The following is a 17,104-nucleotide window of genomic DNA, read 5'->3' as shown; positions in this document are numbered from 1 at the left end:
GATCCACATTCTGGATTTCATGGCCTCCACATTTAATTTTATGCGCATTGGCATGAGGATGTCAGATTCCCAGGAACTGGAGTTACAGACAGTTGTGTACTGCCATGTGGATGCTGGGAATTGAACCCAGGTCCTCTGGAAGAGCAGACAGTGCTCTAAACCGCTGAACCATCTCTCCAGCCCTTTTAATTTTTATTTGTGTGGATTTGTGTCTGCTTGTCTGTATGTGCACCATCTGAGAGCAATGCCCATGGAGACCAGGGGGGAGCAGTGGAACCCTTCAGGCTGGAGTGTCAAGCCGTGCAGTGCACCAGTGTAGGTACTGGGACCCGAACCTGGGTCTTCCTCAAGAGCAGCCAGCCCTCCAGTTCCTAATCGCATTGATAGCTGTAACTCTGCGTCATTTCGCCTTGCATTGAGAACGACCTGCATTCACCGATCACAAAACATTAAAGGATTGCAAGCCTGTGTATCCTATGTATTCTGAATCCCCGAGGATTAGTTCCAATTAACGTCTCTGGATCTGTCCCAGGTAGGGTTGATTATGCGCCCTCGTCGACTCCAGCGCCTGGCAACACGGAGTCCATGCTCATCATTCTTGGCTGCTTTTGTGGATTTGTTTTAATCGGGTTGATTTTGTATATTTCTCTGGCCATCAGAAGAAGAGTCCAGGAAACAAAGTTTGGGTAAGTTTGCAACTTAAAAATGGTGGCACACACCTTTAATCCCAGGAGAGCCAGGGGCAGAGGCAGGCAGATCTTTGTGAGTTTGAGACCAACCTGGTCTACTGGTCTATGTAGAGCTGGGATGGATGAGACCCTGTCTCTCTCTCTCTCTCTCTCTCTCTCTCTCTCTCTATGTATATATATATATATATATATATTTAACCCTGTGGTATTGGTGAGGTTGTTATGACAGATGATAGCAGCTGGCTGGGCTTCTGCCTTGTCCTATCCCGTGCAGGCCCCAGAGTCAGATGACTTCCCTTCTTAGATCAGTTCCTACAAAGTCAGCAACTGCGAGAGCCAGCTCTTTTCCAGAGACAAGCTTCAGTAGGACATGCTATGCTAACTGGGTGGTGTTGAATGAGAAGCTTTCAAAATGACCCAGTTATTGTGTGTGTGATATATGCGCATGTGTACAGGCATGTGTGCAACTGCACTTTCTCTGTGCATGCCTGTGTGGAGACCAGAGGTCAGCATCAGGTGTTTCCTCCTGTTCCTCACCACCATTAAAAATTAAAAATTTAAAAAAGGTGTTTTTTTAACTTCTTTGTGTGTCTGTGTATGTGTGTGTACTCAATGCCACAGCACATATAAAGAGATCAGAGGACAACTTGCAAGCGTTCTCTTCTTCCACATGTGGGTCCCAGACATTGAACTCAGGTTGGCAGACTTCGCAGCAAGCACCTCTACCCACTGAGCCATCTCACAGGCCCCTCCATTATATTCTTTGAGACAGGCTCTCTCATTAAACCCAGGTCTCACCGTTTTGTCTAGACAGGCTGACCGGCTAGCCAAGGAAGTTCTGTCTTTCTCTTTACCTCCAGTACTGAGGCTATAGGCACACACCACCACACTTTTATGTGGATCTGGGGTCCATATCCTCATGCTTACACACTAGCACTTTACCACTGAGCCATCTCCCCAGCCCCCAGTTATTATTTTTTTTTTACAGTATAACCCAACATCCACAAACTAAAAAATATGACCTTTTACAAACTGGCTCAATTGGAAACAGTGCAACAGGATGCCATATTTGGAAATTTTGTTTCATGCATGATCTACCTTCATGCTGTGTGATTACAAGCATGATCTACCTCATGCTGTGTGTGAAGTAGATGTGAAATTGGAATGAGCTTCATGCTTAGATTTGGTTCCAAGATTCCAGCATAATCTCTTTTTTTTTAATTTATTTACTTATTATGTATACAATATTCTGTTTGTGTATGCCTGCAGGCCAGAAGAGGGCACCAGACCTCATTACAGATGGTTGTGAGCCACCATGTGGTTGCTGGGAATTGAACTCAGGACCTTTGGAAGAGCAGGCAATGCTCTTAACCACTGAGCCATCTCTCCAGCCCCATGGTTCCAAGATTCCAGAATCTGAAAAAGGCCTGAAACTCCTGGTCCAGTCATTTCAGAGAAAGATACCCGACCTGTATGTAGAGGGGACATAGGGACAGTTGCCGAGTGGCTGAAGGTGGCTTGACTCTTGCTTTTCATTTCTTCTGCTTCATCCTTCTTCCTTCCCTCCCTCCTTTCCTCACCTCCCTTCCTTGGCTATTTCAAATAGAGACCATTTTGTATCCGAACATTCCAATTTAAAACCCTCTTTTCCTTCTCCAGCCCCAGTTCTGTCACTTTAGACAAGCCTTTTAACGTTGCCCAACTTCCTTGCTATTATCCGTCTCTCGGTGGACTCCAAGGTCATTACCAATTCTAACTGTTGTAAGCCTGAGTTAAAAATATTAGGTTCTGTCAGCTGAGATGCTGAGTCAGGATGAAGAGATGCTCTACAGTTACAAGCACTTGTTGCTCTTGCTGAGAACCTGGGTTCAGTTCTAAGCACCATGACAACCACCTGTAACTACAGCTCCAGAGGGTCTTATGTCTTCTTCTGACCTCCTCGGGTACTCACATAGATACACCCATATCCACATAATACTTTTTAAATAATCAAAACATGAACCTTAAGACAAAGGCTTGCTGGGGCTGGAGCAATGGTGTACATGCAGGCAAAACAATTGTACACAGAAAAGGAAGTAAATAACTTTAAAATGTATTATTCTTTTTTTATAAGATATTTACATATATAATCATGTTTGCATGTAAGTATGGTATAGGGCTTGAATCCAGGGCCTTGGCCGTGGTAGGCGAGCATACTTGCATTGATACCCAGCCCTTTTATATGTCCTTCATGATATCTGGGCAGAGACGGTTTGCTATTACCTGGTAGAGCTAAAATAGATTCAAGAAAAGCAGTCTATTTTTCCCAGTGGGAAATGGTTTTTATGACTTCTTCCCCTGTAGTATTCAGAATCGAACCCAAGGCCTCTCACCTGCTACGCAAGCTCTCTCCCACAAGCAGGGAAGTGTTCTGGCTGCAGAAGAACCCTCTATACACACCGGCGACACCATAACATCCTTGCGGTGGCGGCACATGGGTCTGTTACCCTGTTTTTATGGTTGGATATCTTTGTTTTTGTGCAGGGGTGCATTCTCTGAGGAGGATTCCCAATTAGTCGTAAATTACATAGCAAAGAAGTCCTTCTGTCGGCGAGCCATCGAGCTTACCCGTAAGCTGACTTTCCTTTCACTTTTTGGCAAAAGTTAAAATAGTGGAGCTAAGAAAAGAGAATGGGAAAAAAAGAAAAAAGTATGTTTATGTATGTATTTTTCAGAGATATAAATATATATGTGTGTGTATATATATGTACACACACATTTTTTTACTTGTTCTTCTGAGATACAGTCTTGCTTTGTAGTTCACGCTGGCCTCAAAGTCATGATCCTCCTACCTCAGCTGTATCCTGAGTGATGAGTTTACAGTCATTAGCCACTATACCAGGTGGGGTGGATAGTTTTAACATTCAGAAGCTAGCAAGGACATGACCAGATGTTGCCATATCGGTATCTCCTGGTCAGGCTACTGGAAATTAGAAGAAGTGAATCCAGTATTAAGAAACAAGTTAAGGATCCAGAATCCCATGGAACAACAAGGAAAGGGAAAACCTTGGGGGAGGTGGGAGATGGGGCAGAGGGTAGAGGTTTGAAGGAAGCCACAAAACAGTGGATATAATCTTCAGCCTCACTTCCTGTTGTCCTGGCCACTAACTCAAAGGACAGTCTGCAGAATTATTGCAAGTTTTGACCTCTGATGAGTGGAAGTGGGGGTTTCTGATTTTTTTTGAGGGGGGAGGGTAAACAGATACAATTTCAGGAGCAATGTGCAAAGAATGTAAACATTGTCAAATCCATGCTACTTGGCAAAACTAAATAAAACAAAGCAAAACAGGACATAGCCTGACAGAATACAGGCTACTGCGAATCAAAACTTATTTGGTGTGCAACAGTATTAATTACTTTTCTAACCAACTTTTTTATCTTTAGATGTCCCTGTTCTTGAATTTAAAAATTATTCATTTAGACAGTTTGTCCCTCTACTGGAGAAAAAATTGAGTAATTTTTTTCTAGGAGTGAACACCTCCCTTTCAATTTTAAGGATCATTTCTTTCAAAGGTTGCTCACGCCTCAGCTGTAGCCCAGGCTGAATCATCTGCCAGTTCGTCTTTAAACGTTTCTCCCTTCCTGGTACTGCATACCTGATTATATTCTACCTGCTTGCTGCAGATGATCTTATTCTCCAAACCCCTGAAGTATTCAAGTTAGCCTGGTTTCTTAGAACGAGATGCCACACACCACATATACAAGGGCAGTTTTTTCTCTGGATATTTCCTATGGTTTTTTTAATCTTCCCTGGCTGGCATGGGAAATGTCCTCATGGCTCTTTTCTATGCCATAAAGAGGGATACATTATCCACCAGCCTGTGCCTGTCGGTATGCTTCCCTACCCCTCTAAAGTCAAAAGCGGACTTCTGCACAAATCTCAGTGTGGACAGCTGCACTTGTGAAAAGGGAAGGGAAGTGTGGCTCTCCTTTTTATATCTGTTTGTAGATGATCTTGCCTTGAAGGATTAATGTATTCACCCAATCACAGCAGAATGGAGTGTAGACTTTTTAACATGAGTACAAAGCAGGGAAAATGTGTAGCTATGTATAGGACTTCCCATATACGTCTGCTTGTTTTAATGAAGACAGCACACTGCTGATTCTACACTATCGCTCCTTTGTAGTGCACAGCTTGGGGGTGAGCGAGGAGCTGCAAAATAAACTAGAAGATGTCGTGATTGACAGAAATCTTCTAATTCTTGGGAAAATTTTGGGTGAAGGTAAGCAACTTCAAAGCACTTCTTTTTAAAATTTGAGTCAAGGAGCAGTTGAGGGTTTTGTTTTTTAATGTGTATTCATTGACTAAGATACCGATTTTATTACTTGGAGTTATAATACAAAGAATTCTTCTTTGGAGCTTAAAAGGGGAGCATTTTTGAAACTCAGATATGACATACATAAGAGGCACCTATACTCCCTGGAACGGAGTAAGTTTTGGAAGTATGAATTCCCTTTCTTTGTTGCAGAGTGTGTGATTCATTAATTATTGTTTATTATTATTATCTATTGATTGGTCAGAGTTCTAAACACTTTAAAGTACTGATCTACTTCGGTAGATAAAAAATATGTACCTAAATTTTAAAACTGCTTTTAGCATGAATGATAGGATTATTTACTAAATTTGTGCTTTGGGCCGGGAATGTAGTTCTGTGGTAGTGTGCCCCCCTAACATGTACAAAGTCCTGAGAGCTCCGTCCCTAGCCCTTGGGGGTAAAAAAGACAGTTTTGTGATCTTCAGTAACATTTCCATGTTTCCCTGTAAGTTTCCTGGGTCAGTTGTGGTGGTTGGTGAAGGGGCAAGCTAAGCGAAGTCTGACCACTGAAACTCACAACACCAGCATTCACCCTGCTGTGCAGGTGTCTAAGCAGGCCCTGCCCAGTGTCTGCGGCTGAGTCGCTCCAGGACCACACGGCTCTGCATTCCTGTGGTCAGGAGGGGCGTCTGCCTAGCATCACATGGAGGTTGTTTCACTTCACAGGAGAGTTTGGGTCTGTAATGGAAGGCAATCTGAAGCAGGAAGATGGGACTTCTCAGAAGGTGGCGGTGAAGACCATGAAGTGTGAGTGTCCGGCATGGAACCCATGCTTCCAGGGTGGGCTGTTACCTCCATATCTGGTGCCCCAGGTAGAACAGGGGTTGTGCTCTGGTCTCAGTTGCTGATGGGCCACCAGGCAGTGTGGGAGCGTGGTCACCTCTGAAGCACGTGATGTGCTCTCTGTGTGCACATGCCTGGGGTACTCTTCATGCTTGAAGCAGCAACTGTCACTTCCACCAACTCTATTGCTTCTCTCCCTCATCCTCCCCCATAGTACAGCTAATGATCCCCAAGTAAAGCATGAATTCCTGAGGCAGGGGGATGTTAGTATCTGACCCCAGGGATTGGTCTGACTGATCTCTAGGGTAGTGGGGTCACTTCTCAGAATAGCTCCCTCGTGGATTATATCATGCTGGTTACCTAAGAGTGTAAGGCTAGCCTCTGGCTTCAGATTCTCCATGTAATTCAGTTTTAGAGTACTCACTCAGCTTGCCGGCACTAGGCCCTGGGTTCGATCTCAAGCACTGTGGAAGATAAAATAAAAACTAGGACATGTTAAAGAGAGCTTATTAGACTCCTAACCAAGAGCTCTTGACATTGTGACCAAAGACTGACATTGTCCAGTGGGTGACATAGTCACTCACGAGTACTGTTTTCCGGAGGGGACATAATTTTGATGATGTGGGGAAATAAATATGTTTCAAACTTACCAAAAAAAAGCAAGACTCATGAGTCGCCTTTTGCCTAGGGTTGACAGGCAGACCTCCGTCCCACCTGCTGTTGGGTCCTCTAAAGCAAAGGGAAGAAGCAGTGAGGAAGAAGGTGACAGATCTGTTATAAATATAAAGGTTTTAAAATATTTTCTCTAAGTCTTCTGTACCTGGATGAGATAAATATATAGTAAACCCTTGGAATAGTACAGACTGACCCTGGCTAGGCACCCTCAGGCTGTTTAAGTCACTAGTTATACCCTGGTAAAGAAATCCCTCAAGACATGTCTGGCATTATATTTTGTTTGTTCTTAATTATAGTAAGATATACACAAAATAAAATTTACCATCTTAACCATTTTTAAATGTGTAGGCCAATGGCATGTAGGACCTTCGTGTTGCCATGGACACAGCACCACCATCCAGCTCTTAAGCTTTCCCTCTTTTCAGACAGAAATTCTATACTCCCCACTCCCCTGCCCTACCCAGGAAGTAGCCATTCTACTTCCTGTCTGGCTTTGTCACTCTGAGCACTGCCCGCAAATCAAATGGGATTTATTCTCTCGGGACTGGCTTGTTTTATATAGACTAATATTGAATTTTATTTTTTTAAATTTTATTTTAAATTATTTGTTTGTGTGTGTGCATGCACACACGCACTTGGACCATGGCACATGAGCAGAGATCAGAGAATAACTTGTGGATTCCCAGGGATCAAATTCAGGTCATGAAACTTTTGGGGCAAGCCCTTTATCCACCAAGCTGTCTTGATGGGCCAATATTAAATCGTAAATAGTTCTCTTAAATTGGTTACATTTCAAAATTTTGGTATGAAGTGCACCCGGTTCACAGGCGTGATTTAACAATTCGTCATTATGAACCTGGGCGTGCATCCATAGCAAGGAGGAGCAAAGGTAATTGGGACAGACCAGTTGGAAATCACTTTGGATTTGGGGAGATTTTTTTTCCTTTAATATTAAAATTAAAAGTCTATTAAATGAACATTTTAAGTCCAGTTTTATGTTTGCAGAACAACTGTACAGTTGCCCTGTGTCCCCATCCCTCACACACAACTTCTCTTTAGTGTAATAAGCAGCCATAGTTCATTAGCATATTGTACAATTGCTGGGCTCACACTGACTAATCATTGACTGAAGTTCTTTGTTTTTGCTAGTGTTTACTGCTGGTCTTGTATAGTTCTATGGGTCTGCCAAGTGCACGAGTGGTCTATGATCCCCATATAACATTCTGCAGAAGAGTTGCATGGCCTAAAAGTCCCTCATGTTTTCCCTTTGGCTTTTCTCTTCTCTTCTCCCAGCCCCCAAACACTACGAGGACTCTTGCCTGTCTCTATAGTTTTGCCTTTTCCTGATTTTAGGAGGTTTTTTTTTTGTTTTTGAGAGGGGTATTTGTTTTGTTTTGCTTTGCTTTTAGAGACAGGGTCTTGTTATTAGCCCAGGCTGGCCTCTGAGTCTTCCCACCTCAGCTTCCCTCAGAGTTAAGAGTGCACCGTGAAGCGGGGTGTGGATTTTGGTTTTACTGGACAAGAGTGCCGTTTCTGGCCCCTCCTCTAAATTGAGGACGTTGATCATGCCTTGCATTTTTCATCTGCTCCTCTAGTGGACAACTTTTCTCACCGGGAGATCGAGGAGTTTCTCAGTGAAGCAGCGTGCATGAAAGACTTCAACCACCCAAACGTCATCCGGCTCCTAGGTACCTCAGGGAGATGCCAGAGCGATGCTGGAAGGGTTTACTTCAGGGAGATGCCAGATCAAGGCTGGGAGGGTTTACTTCAGGGGGTTGGCAGAGCAAGGCTGGGAGGGGTTTACCGGGGGGGGGGATGCCAGAGCAAGGCTGGGAGGGGTTACCTGGGGGGGATGCCAGGGCGAGGCTGGGAAAGGCTTACCTCAGGGCGGGGATGCCAGAGCAAGGCTGGGAGGGGTTTACCTCAGTGGGATGCCAGAGCGAGGTTGGGAGGGGTTTACCTCAGGGGGATGCCAGAGCGAGGCTGGGAGGGGCTTTGCTGGCCCACTGTGTGCTGAGGAAGAAAAGGAAAAGTTCTGGTTTATACCAAAAATCACAACCCTGGGTTTGTCCTGCCTTCTAAGACTGAGAGTAAAAATGGGTTTGTGTTTTCTGGATGCTGGTAGAATTAGAGATAGTGAGAGTGTCCACAGGAATTAGAAGATTGTCAGTTCAAATAGCCCCCAGTGACCCAAAGGCAAGACACCAGAGCTAGTAACGTGATAGTCTTTGTGGGGTGGAGGCTGTCTGAATTGAAAACCAGTAAAGTAATGCTATGAACCTAGACATTTCAGTCTTTGAGAAATAATTTATGAGCCAACTTGTGAATCATGGCATATTGACTACTTCATAGACACAATTTAAGGAAATTTGGTTTTATATCAATGTTAAAAAAAATAGGTATCAGTACATGATATGCAAGGGACACTATTCTGAGATAGAGAAACAATCTAGAAATACTTGCCTTTTTCTTCCCTGCCCTTTGCCCGGGTCCGTAATCTTTTAGTGATCTTTCAACGTTCTATGTGACTGACACTGTAGAGATGTAAAAGCTAAGGTTTGGATAAAATCGAATGTCAAAGAAGTAGCTATTGTTTGCAGTTAGTGGCTTTACCAGACAGACTAGGAGAGACATTAAACTTTGCTTGATATGCTACACTTTGTAAGCCTAGGATCAGGTGACCAGCTCATTCGAGAATTCCATGCTAAGGTATTGTAACTTCAATCACCAAAAGTTCAGAAAGAGGGGTTTTACCTACAGGCCCTCAAAAATACTTAATAACTTTAAGCATCTGGTTACAGTAGACCTTTTCATAGGAGTATTTAACTAATTTGCCCTCAGATTCTCTGAGGCCTGTACCCCTCAGTGATTTAGTCTAACAAAAGCAGAACACAAAATTCCTTGGTTTCAAGTTGTCTGTTCTTGTAACAGGTCGAGTTTTGAGAGTTCTCTTGCAAACGCTAGCCTAACCTGAAAGAAGGGAAGGAAAAAAGGGAGGGAGGGAAGGAGGGAGGGAGAGAGAGAGAGAGAGAGAGAGAGAGAGAGAGAGAGAGAGAAAGTCCTGCAGCCTGCAGGTGTTTCATATGCTAGAATCCACTGTGAGAGTTCTGAACCTTTGATTTTTCACCTCTTGACCTGGTAGCACATGGCTCCGATTTGGCCGGTGGCCTCCAGGTCTTATGTGTTCATACCTAACAAGGGCTCTTTGTAACCAGTCCTGTTTTCAATTTCAGGCGTGTGTATAGAAATGAGCTCTCAAGGCATCCCAAAGCCCATGGTGGTTTTACCCTTCATGAAATACGGAGACCTGCATACGTTCCTGCTATATTCCCGGATAGAATCAAGACCAAAGGTAACAGGCCACTTGTGCTGCCTCTTAACTGTTCCTGATGTTTTTATGAGAACTGGGACAACCTATGAGTCTCTGAAAATGCAGAGGAGGACACTGGCCTTGGTTCAGAGATCTCTGTGCACCCAGGGGTAAATTATGGTCTCCATCCCCTCACCAGGCCCATGAGTGTGTCTTTTATCCCTGTTCATGGTAGGAGGAGGCCGGGTGGTCCCACAGTCTTGGGCCAAAGTCTTGACTGCAGGTTTGTGTGCCTTTACTCATTGCAGGCTGGTAAAGAACACATCCTAAAAGATGTGTTTTGTTTATTTGAGATAAGTTCACATTATAACCCGGGCTAGCCTCCTGGGTGCAGGGATCACACATATGTGCCACCATACCCAGCTCCAGCTCTCCTAAAGTAAATCTTGCAGGGCCCTCCTTGGAGTCATGGGTTTCAGCCTTTGAGGTAGGAAATATTCTATTGTGAATGCATCAATTTGTGATCCTCACTAAGATGGGTTGCGGGAAGATACTGTGAGGTGAGAGGCTCAGCTACCATCCTTGTACTTTATTACTGCCTTACGCCCTGGGGACTGACTGACTGCACAGCCCTGGCAGTTGGGGTTATACCCAGAAAGCTAGTGATGGATCATCTCAGAGGTTTGAAAACATGAATTTAAAAGCTTGTCCTCTTTGGGGTCAGTTTTTACTTTGGATGTCAAAATTGTAGATTTGGGGATCCTATGATGGAGACATTGCTGTGGGCCTCCTTGTGAAGTGAGCACCGTGTCCCCCTCTCAGGGAAGACCCATGCCTATGAGTTGGAGCAGTGGTTTGTGTTCCTGGTGTTTTCAGGCTGGTCCTCGCTTCTCTCTATCACTTCTCTGTCTAAGATGGCAGCATTACTGCAGGACATCCACAACGGGAAAACATGGGACTGATTTCTGTCAGGAATCACCCTATGTTAGGACAGGATTTGCCGTGGGCCAACGGTGCCCTAAGTCATTGCTACCAAAGAGTGCAGGCTGCAGGAAGGAACTGAAACAATTGCTAAAATACCTGGGCATTCTCTAACAAAGGCACCTCTGTCCCCTTAGCTGCCACTAACAGCAGGACTCTGGTGAGTGCAATTACAGGCATGTGTGTCAATTTTCTCTTTCGTGTTTCATGTTTTGGCTGTTGTATGTGACAACTCTTTACTAACCCCTGATTTAATTTTTTTCCTGTTGCTTTCTAAACCTGTTTAGTTTTACATGTTCTGTTTGAATCTCAATCCATTTTGAGTCAATTTCTATAGAAGGCCTGAAATTCAGTTCAAGGCTTCTTTCTTTCTTTCTTTCTTTCTTTCTTTCTTTCTTTCTTTCTTTCTTTTTTCTTTCTTTCTTTTCTCTCTTTCTCTCTCTCTTTCTTGTCCAGGAAATCTTGTAGCCCGAGCTGGCCTCAAATTCACTATCTAGCTAAGGATGCCCTGAGCCTCCTGCCTCTGTCTCTGGAGTTCTGGATTACAGGCTCCCACCACCATGTCCGCTTCCTGTGGTGTGGGGATCTGGCCCAGGGTCACTTGCATGCTTTATAACACTCTACCAACCAAGCTACATCCTTACGCTAAGATTCCTTTTTGGTTGGTTGGTTTTATATATAACTTTAACATTTATGAAAAGGCCACATTTAATCTACTGAATTGCTTTGACACCTCTATCAAAAACTTGACAGGCTGTACACGATGGGTCTATTTCTGAGTCCTCCATCGGTTCTATTAAACTATCTGTTCAAAGTCGGGTGGTGGTGGCACACACTTTTTTAATCCCAGCACTCAGGAGGCAAAGGTAGCAGATCTCTATGAGTTCAAGGCCCACCTGATCTAGAACGGGTTCTGACTTCCAGAACAGCCAAGGCTGTTACACAAAGAAACCCTGCCTCAAAAAACAAACAAACAAACCCTATCTGTTGATCCTCTATTCTTACCCCATTGTCTTGGATACTGCAAGTTTTCTGTAGGTTTTAACCCTGTAGAGTGTGCTTCTTCCCTGCCATCCTGCTTTCTCTTACACCCCTGCAATCCCCCCACTCCCATCCCCCTCCCCACACCCAACAACAGTTTTACTTCATCTGGCTAACGTTCTGCAGTAACAATCTTTTATTCTTTTAAACAAGCACAGAGTATTTTCTTGACTGATTATTTCCCTTTGAAAAGCACAAGGGTACCCTCAGTGGTGGGGAATAACTCCCCAGCGTTACAGAGATAAAAAGGAATATATTTTTACATTTTGATATTTTTGTCGCCTGTGATAAGGGTGGAAGACACAGAGTTCACAGAGTAGCTGGAACACCGAGCTTTTATTCAGGCAGGCTGCTTCTTTGCTTCCTGCGCAGTCTGTTCCAGAGGCATAAAGACCTTTTGTTCCAACTACCGTCATCCGAGATTAAGTCTCAGGGCTTGTCAATGAGCTTCTGAACAGGGCCTGGATTCTGGGCTCCAAGTGTCACTGTCCTCAGCATGGACAGTGTCCCTGGAGGTTGGCAGGACAGACAGGCAGATGATAAACACCACCTCAGCATCTCCCAGAGGACGGCAGCTGGGATGACACGCATCAAGCAGAAACGTGCATCTGCTCTAGAGCCTTGGGGAAGGAAGGAGTTCTGACCGGAGAAGCTTTAGTAGTCCACACTGGCATGGTGGAAATGAAACAGGGCAGGGAAGCGTGCGACCAGGATGGGGGCGAGAGACCAGGGAGCACACATGTTGGAACCTCAGGTTCTCTCCAGAGACAATTATAGAGACTGCAAGTTTTCTCCAGGGGCAAGGGCAAAGAAGAGGAGGATGGACAGAGACTACAGCAGGGGAGGATGGACAGAGACTACAGCAGGGGAGGATGGACAGAGAGACTACAGCAGGGGAGGATGGACAGAGACTACAGCAGGGGAGGATGGACAGAGAGACTACAGCAGGGGAGGATGGACAGAGAGACTACAGCAGGGGAGGATGGACAGAGAGACTACAGCAGGGGAGGATGGCATTTTGGTTTCATGTGTGCTATATAAGTGGCATATGTCATGGTTAAGAAATAGGTCTTTAAAAACGTAATGTTCAAGCTTATAGCTCAATGGTAGAGAACCCATCTAACACAAGGCCCTGAGTTCTATCCCCAGCACCACTGGAAAAACAAAACAAAACCAAACAAAATGCAGTGCCCTTGTGAATACCATTTTCGAAAACTGGCAGTCCCTGGAGAAGGAGCCGTGACAAATCTGATGCCACGCGGTGGGATGGTGGGGTGGAAGCGGGGACCACGGGCAAACCACTCATGATTCATGATTGCTAGGAACTTGTAGTCAGCCTTTCTTTAGTGCCGTGACTGCAGTAAAGCATTAAATTACTACTTGGAGATCTTCATTAGTCATCCTTATAACCAATTCTAAATGCCTGGAAGGCGCTCTCCTTCCCTGCTTTCCTCCCTGTCTCCTTGCTTTCCTTTGTTTCTTTTAGGAATTTTGTTGTTGTTATTGTTGTTTTCAGACAGGATCTTATTTAGAAATTTTCCTGTCTCAGCTTCTCAAGTGCTGTACAAAAGGAATGAGCCCCAACACCTGATTTTTTTAAAATATCTCTCTCTCTCTCTCTCTCTCTCTCTCTCTGTGCGTGTGTGTGTGTGTGTGGTGGGGCTGGTAGTGCTGGGGAGTAAACCCAGGGTTGTAGGGTTGTATGCTGCATGAATCCTCTACCACTGAGCAGCATCCCCAGCCCCACCGGTGCCATGTTTACTCACATAGCAGTTTCGCCTGGTTTTTACAACACAGAGAAAACATTAGATGGCTGACGCTCTAGGAAGGTCCTAGAGAAAAAAATAAATAAAATTTCTGAGTGCGTACTTGTATTTTTCTACAAAGATAAGGGGCGAAGACTTGCCTGATTGTTGCTGTCTAGAAGAATAATATTGTGTTTCAAAACATCTCAAAGTAAAATGGGCTTTCTTAGTCTGTGTGGGGCCCAGAGATCAACAAAATAGAAAAAAGAGGAGGAGAAGGAAAAGAGAGGGAGAGAGGAAGGAAGAATAAGAAATGATATCAAGAATACAGAATTAGAAACAGTTCCTGTTAAGTTGGGTTTTTTCCCCTCTCAAACACCTGACCCTTTCCCAGAGTATCTCCTCTTCCTTCGTTAGATCCAGGCACTTGAGCCAGTGAGAGGGCTCAGCAGGCAAAGTTCCTTTCTACCAAGGACAACCTGGGTTCATTCCCTGGTACCCACATGGTGGATGGAGACAACTGACTGTCACAGCTTGTCCTCTGGCCTCCAAACGTATGTGGTGGCACAAGTGACCCCTCCCTCCTTTACACATACAAAGTAAATAGGTAGACGTAAAAGAAAATTCAAAACAAACAATGAGGCCGTCCTCCCTCGTCCTCTCTACCTGGCCTGGGCCTATGTCCCAGTGCCTCTCGGGATGTGAAGGCTCCTCTTTGGCTCCCCTTTGGCCTCAGGATCAGTGAAAAGATACAAAATATTTTCCAACTGAAATGCTTTTAATAGCCAAGAGATTGTAGTGTTTTTCAAGAGGTTTTTAGAGGGTTTCCTCTTTATCTCTGTTTTGAAGCACTGTTTGCACTATTTCTGAGCCAGGTTTGGTGGCTGTCATTTCCACACTAGGGACGCTGAGACAGGAGGATCTTGAGTTGTAGTCCTGCCTGAGCTATATAGAGAGAACTTTTCTCAAAACAGAATATCCATTTTTAAAAATTAATGCTACAGAGAGGAAAAATCTGTTTCCCTGTATCACCATGCTAACTTCGGGAATACAAACACTGTTTCCAGGGCTGCAGAGACAGCTCAACAGTTAAGAGCACTGGCTGTCCCTGCAGAAGACCCAGATTGGGTTCGCAGCACCCACATGGCAGCTCACAACCAGCTATAATTCCAGTACCAGGGGATCCGACACCCTCTTCTGACCTCCTTGGGTACTAAGCACACACACTGTGCACATACATGCATTCAGGCAAAATGCTTATACACATAAAATAAAAATAAATACATCACCGTTTTCCACTTGGATGAGAGTAACTTGCCCACTTTTCCTTCTAAGCCATAATGTCTCCTTTTGTTTTCTCCCATTAGCACATCCCCCTGCAGACACTGCTGAAGTTCATGGTGGACATTGCTCAGGGGATGGAGTATCTGAGCAACAGGAATTTTCTTCATCGGGATTTAGCAGCTCGAAACTGCATGTAAGAACCTAGACCATCCTGGGGAGGCAGGGTCATTAGACTTTGTGACCTTGAGTTTCATAGATGATGGAGGGCAGATGGCTTAGGGATGGGATGGAGTGCCTCACTTTGGATGGAATTTCTATCACTCTGATTTTGACTGGGCTCTTCGTTGGGGTTTTTCTATGTCTCTGCCTTGAAGAGCTGGCTAGCATCCAAAACTGTCTTACAATTAGTGTGTTTCTTCTTGTCACTCATTCTGGTGCACTAGGCGCGATCTTTGTGGTCTTTTCCAAAGGCCATCAGCTAGCTTTGGTCCTATATCTAAGCCAGCTAACCATAGTTTAACTCGAGTGACAATAATGGACACCCTAAAGGCTGTTTCATCAAGCCTTTCTTGACACACAAAGCTCTTTCCTCCCAGAGAGCGAGAGATAGTATATGCTAGACCTAAATATGAGTGACCATGGCCTGAGAATACAGATTCCACTGCCTCCAGTATCATATTCCAAAGTGGTAGCTGTTTTCAGGTTTTTACATTAGCATGACAAAGAGAAGCATAAATCACCACACTTTCAGACACTTTGGAAGCATCAGGTAGGTGGGTTACAGCCACGTAGATGAACTTCTGCTATAAACCTCAGATGCTATCAGATGAGATTTTTGGCGTTGGTTGGTGGAAAGCTGTTTGCTGAGTTAATACGTTCAGAGGTTTGGTCTGATAATCGCAGGACATTAGGTCAGACACAGAGGTGGGCAGAGAATGGTAATTTAGTGAGCTAGAGATAGCTCGAGGTATATTGTAGCTAGACTCTGCCCTGTGACATTCCAAGCCCTCTGCAATCACTGAGCTTCTAGCCAGATAATCAGCCTTCTAGAGGAGTCGACGTGAGGCACAGTTTCTTTCCAGGAACTTGCAGTCACATCTACCCCACACCTGCGATAAAATTGGTGCCTTGGATACCTAGCAGCTTTTCTGTCACAGCAGATGACAGATGATAGAATTTACATAAGAATTCTGGACTTGAATCCTCTCCATTTCTTTACTGTGCTTCAACAGAGCCATCACCCGATGGCAATCTCTAAACACCATAACTGTTTCTTGACTTTAACTTCCCCGTTGTGAGAAGAGGGAGTGACCCATGTGTGTTTTTCTTGGTCACAGACTTGACAGTAGAGATGGCCGCTCACAATTCTCAACCGCATCCCCTTCCCCTTTTACTTCAGTTTTGAAAACTCCAGGGGATTTTGGGGTTTGTTACTGCTTTTCAACTGTGGCTAGAGAATCATGAGATGTTAGTTTTCTTTTAATATTTCCTTCATGTTTTTCCTGCCATGTAGGAGGACCGCCTGTCTAGTTTGCCCTGAACTGAAAGTGTGGGACTTTAGGGTGTGCATACCTGTACTCCCCACATTCAGAAGATGGAGATGGGAGGATCCACAGTTCAGTCATCCTCAACTGCATGACATGTTCCAGGCTAACCTGGGCTACATGATACTCTGTCATTAAAAATAACAAAGTTAATGTCAGGCAAACAAGTAGCTCAGTTTCCTCCCTTCCCTGTCTCCTCGCTGTCTTCCTTCTCTTCCTGCTTGTTTAGGACCTGTTTTTCTAGCTTGAGCTATGGTTGCAATTTATTTCCCTTCAATTTTCCAGTTTGTTCCTCCAACAGCTGGCCACATTAGCAAGAAATCCTTCAGGTGCATCTTTCATTGTGTGCTTCCCACACCTCCCAGGCTTCACCTCCTCTTGTGTCTCCCCTCCACGAGGCCTTGCTTAGTCCACAAGGCCAGTGCTGCTTGCAGACACGAGGCAGGATGGCCATGGCATGATGCCATCCACAAAAGGACCAGGAGGAGATGATGTTTCTTCTACACCTGTTCTGCCATTTCTCTGTCCCCCCACCCTAGTGCTTCCAGCCTCTGTGCCTGGGACCAGAGTGAAGGAATACAGAAATGCCTGGTCCCTATTATTTACTGTGTCTTTGATCTTAAAGCAACCCCTTACTCTAAACCCATGGGCTCCATGTCTTCTCCTTCTTCCCTCCCTCCCTCCCTCCCTCCCTCCC

The 17,104-nt window shown here is 44.7% G+C and overlaps 1 protein-coding gene across 1 annotated transcript in view; it reads left to right on the top strand.

Moving 5' to 3' along the window:
• Mertk (MER proto-oncogene, tyrosine kinase) overlaps positions 1 to 17,104 on the top strand; it is a 103,903-nt gene that overhangs the window by 75,751 nt on the left and 11,048 nt on the right. The window contains exons 10-16 of the mRNA XM_026788459.1: positions 533 to 686; positions 3,213 to 3,298; positions 4,856 to 4,951; positions 5,711 to 5,791; positions 8,098 to 8,190; positions 9,736 to 9,854; positions 14,947 to 15,056. Of these exons, the coding sequence (XP_026644260.1) occupies positions 533 to 686; positions 3,213 to 3,298; positions 4,856 to 4,951; positions 5,711 to 5,791; positions 8,098 to 8,190; positions 9,736 to 9,854; positions 14,947 to 15,056 (739 nt within the window). The remainder of the gene's footprint in view (positions 1 to 532; positions 687 to 3,212; positions 3,299 to 4,855; positions 4,952 to 5,710; positions 5,792 to 8,097; positions 8,191 to 9,735; positions 9,855 to 14,946; positions 15,057 to 17,104) is intronic.

This window comes from Microtus ochrogaster, unplaced genomic scaffold (genome assembly GCF_000317375.1).
Source record: "Microtus ochrogaster isolate Prairie Vole_2 unplaced genomic scaffold, MicOch1.0 UNK3, whole genome shotgun sequence".
Taxonomy (NCBI): domain Eukaryota; kingdom Metazoa; phylum Chordata; class Mammalia; order Rodentia; family Cricetidae; genus Microtus; species Microtus ochrogaster.
Note: the sequence above shows the minus strand (reverse complement) of the source record. Positions and strands in the feature narration are given on the sequence as shown.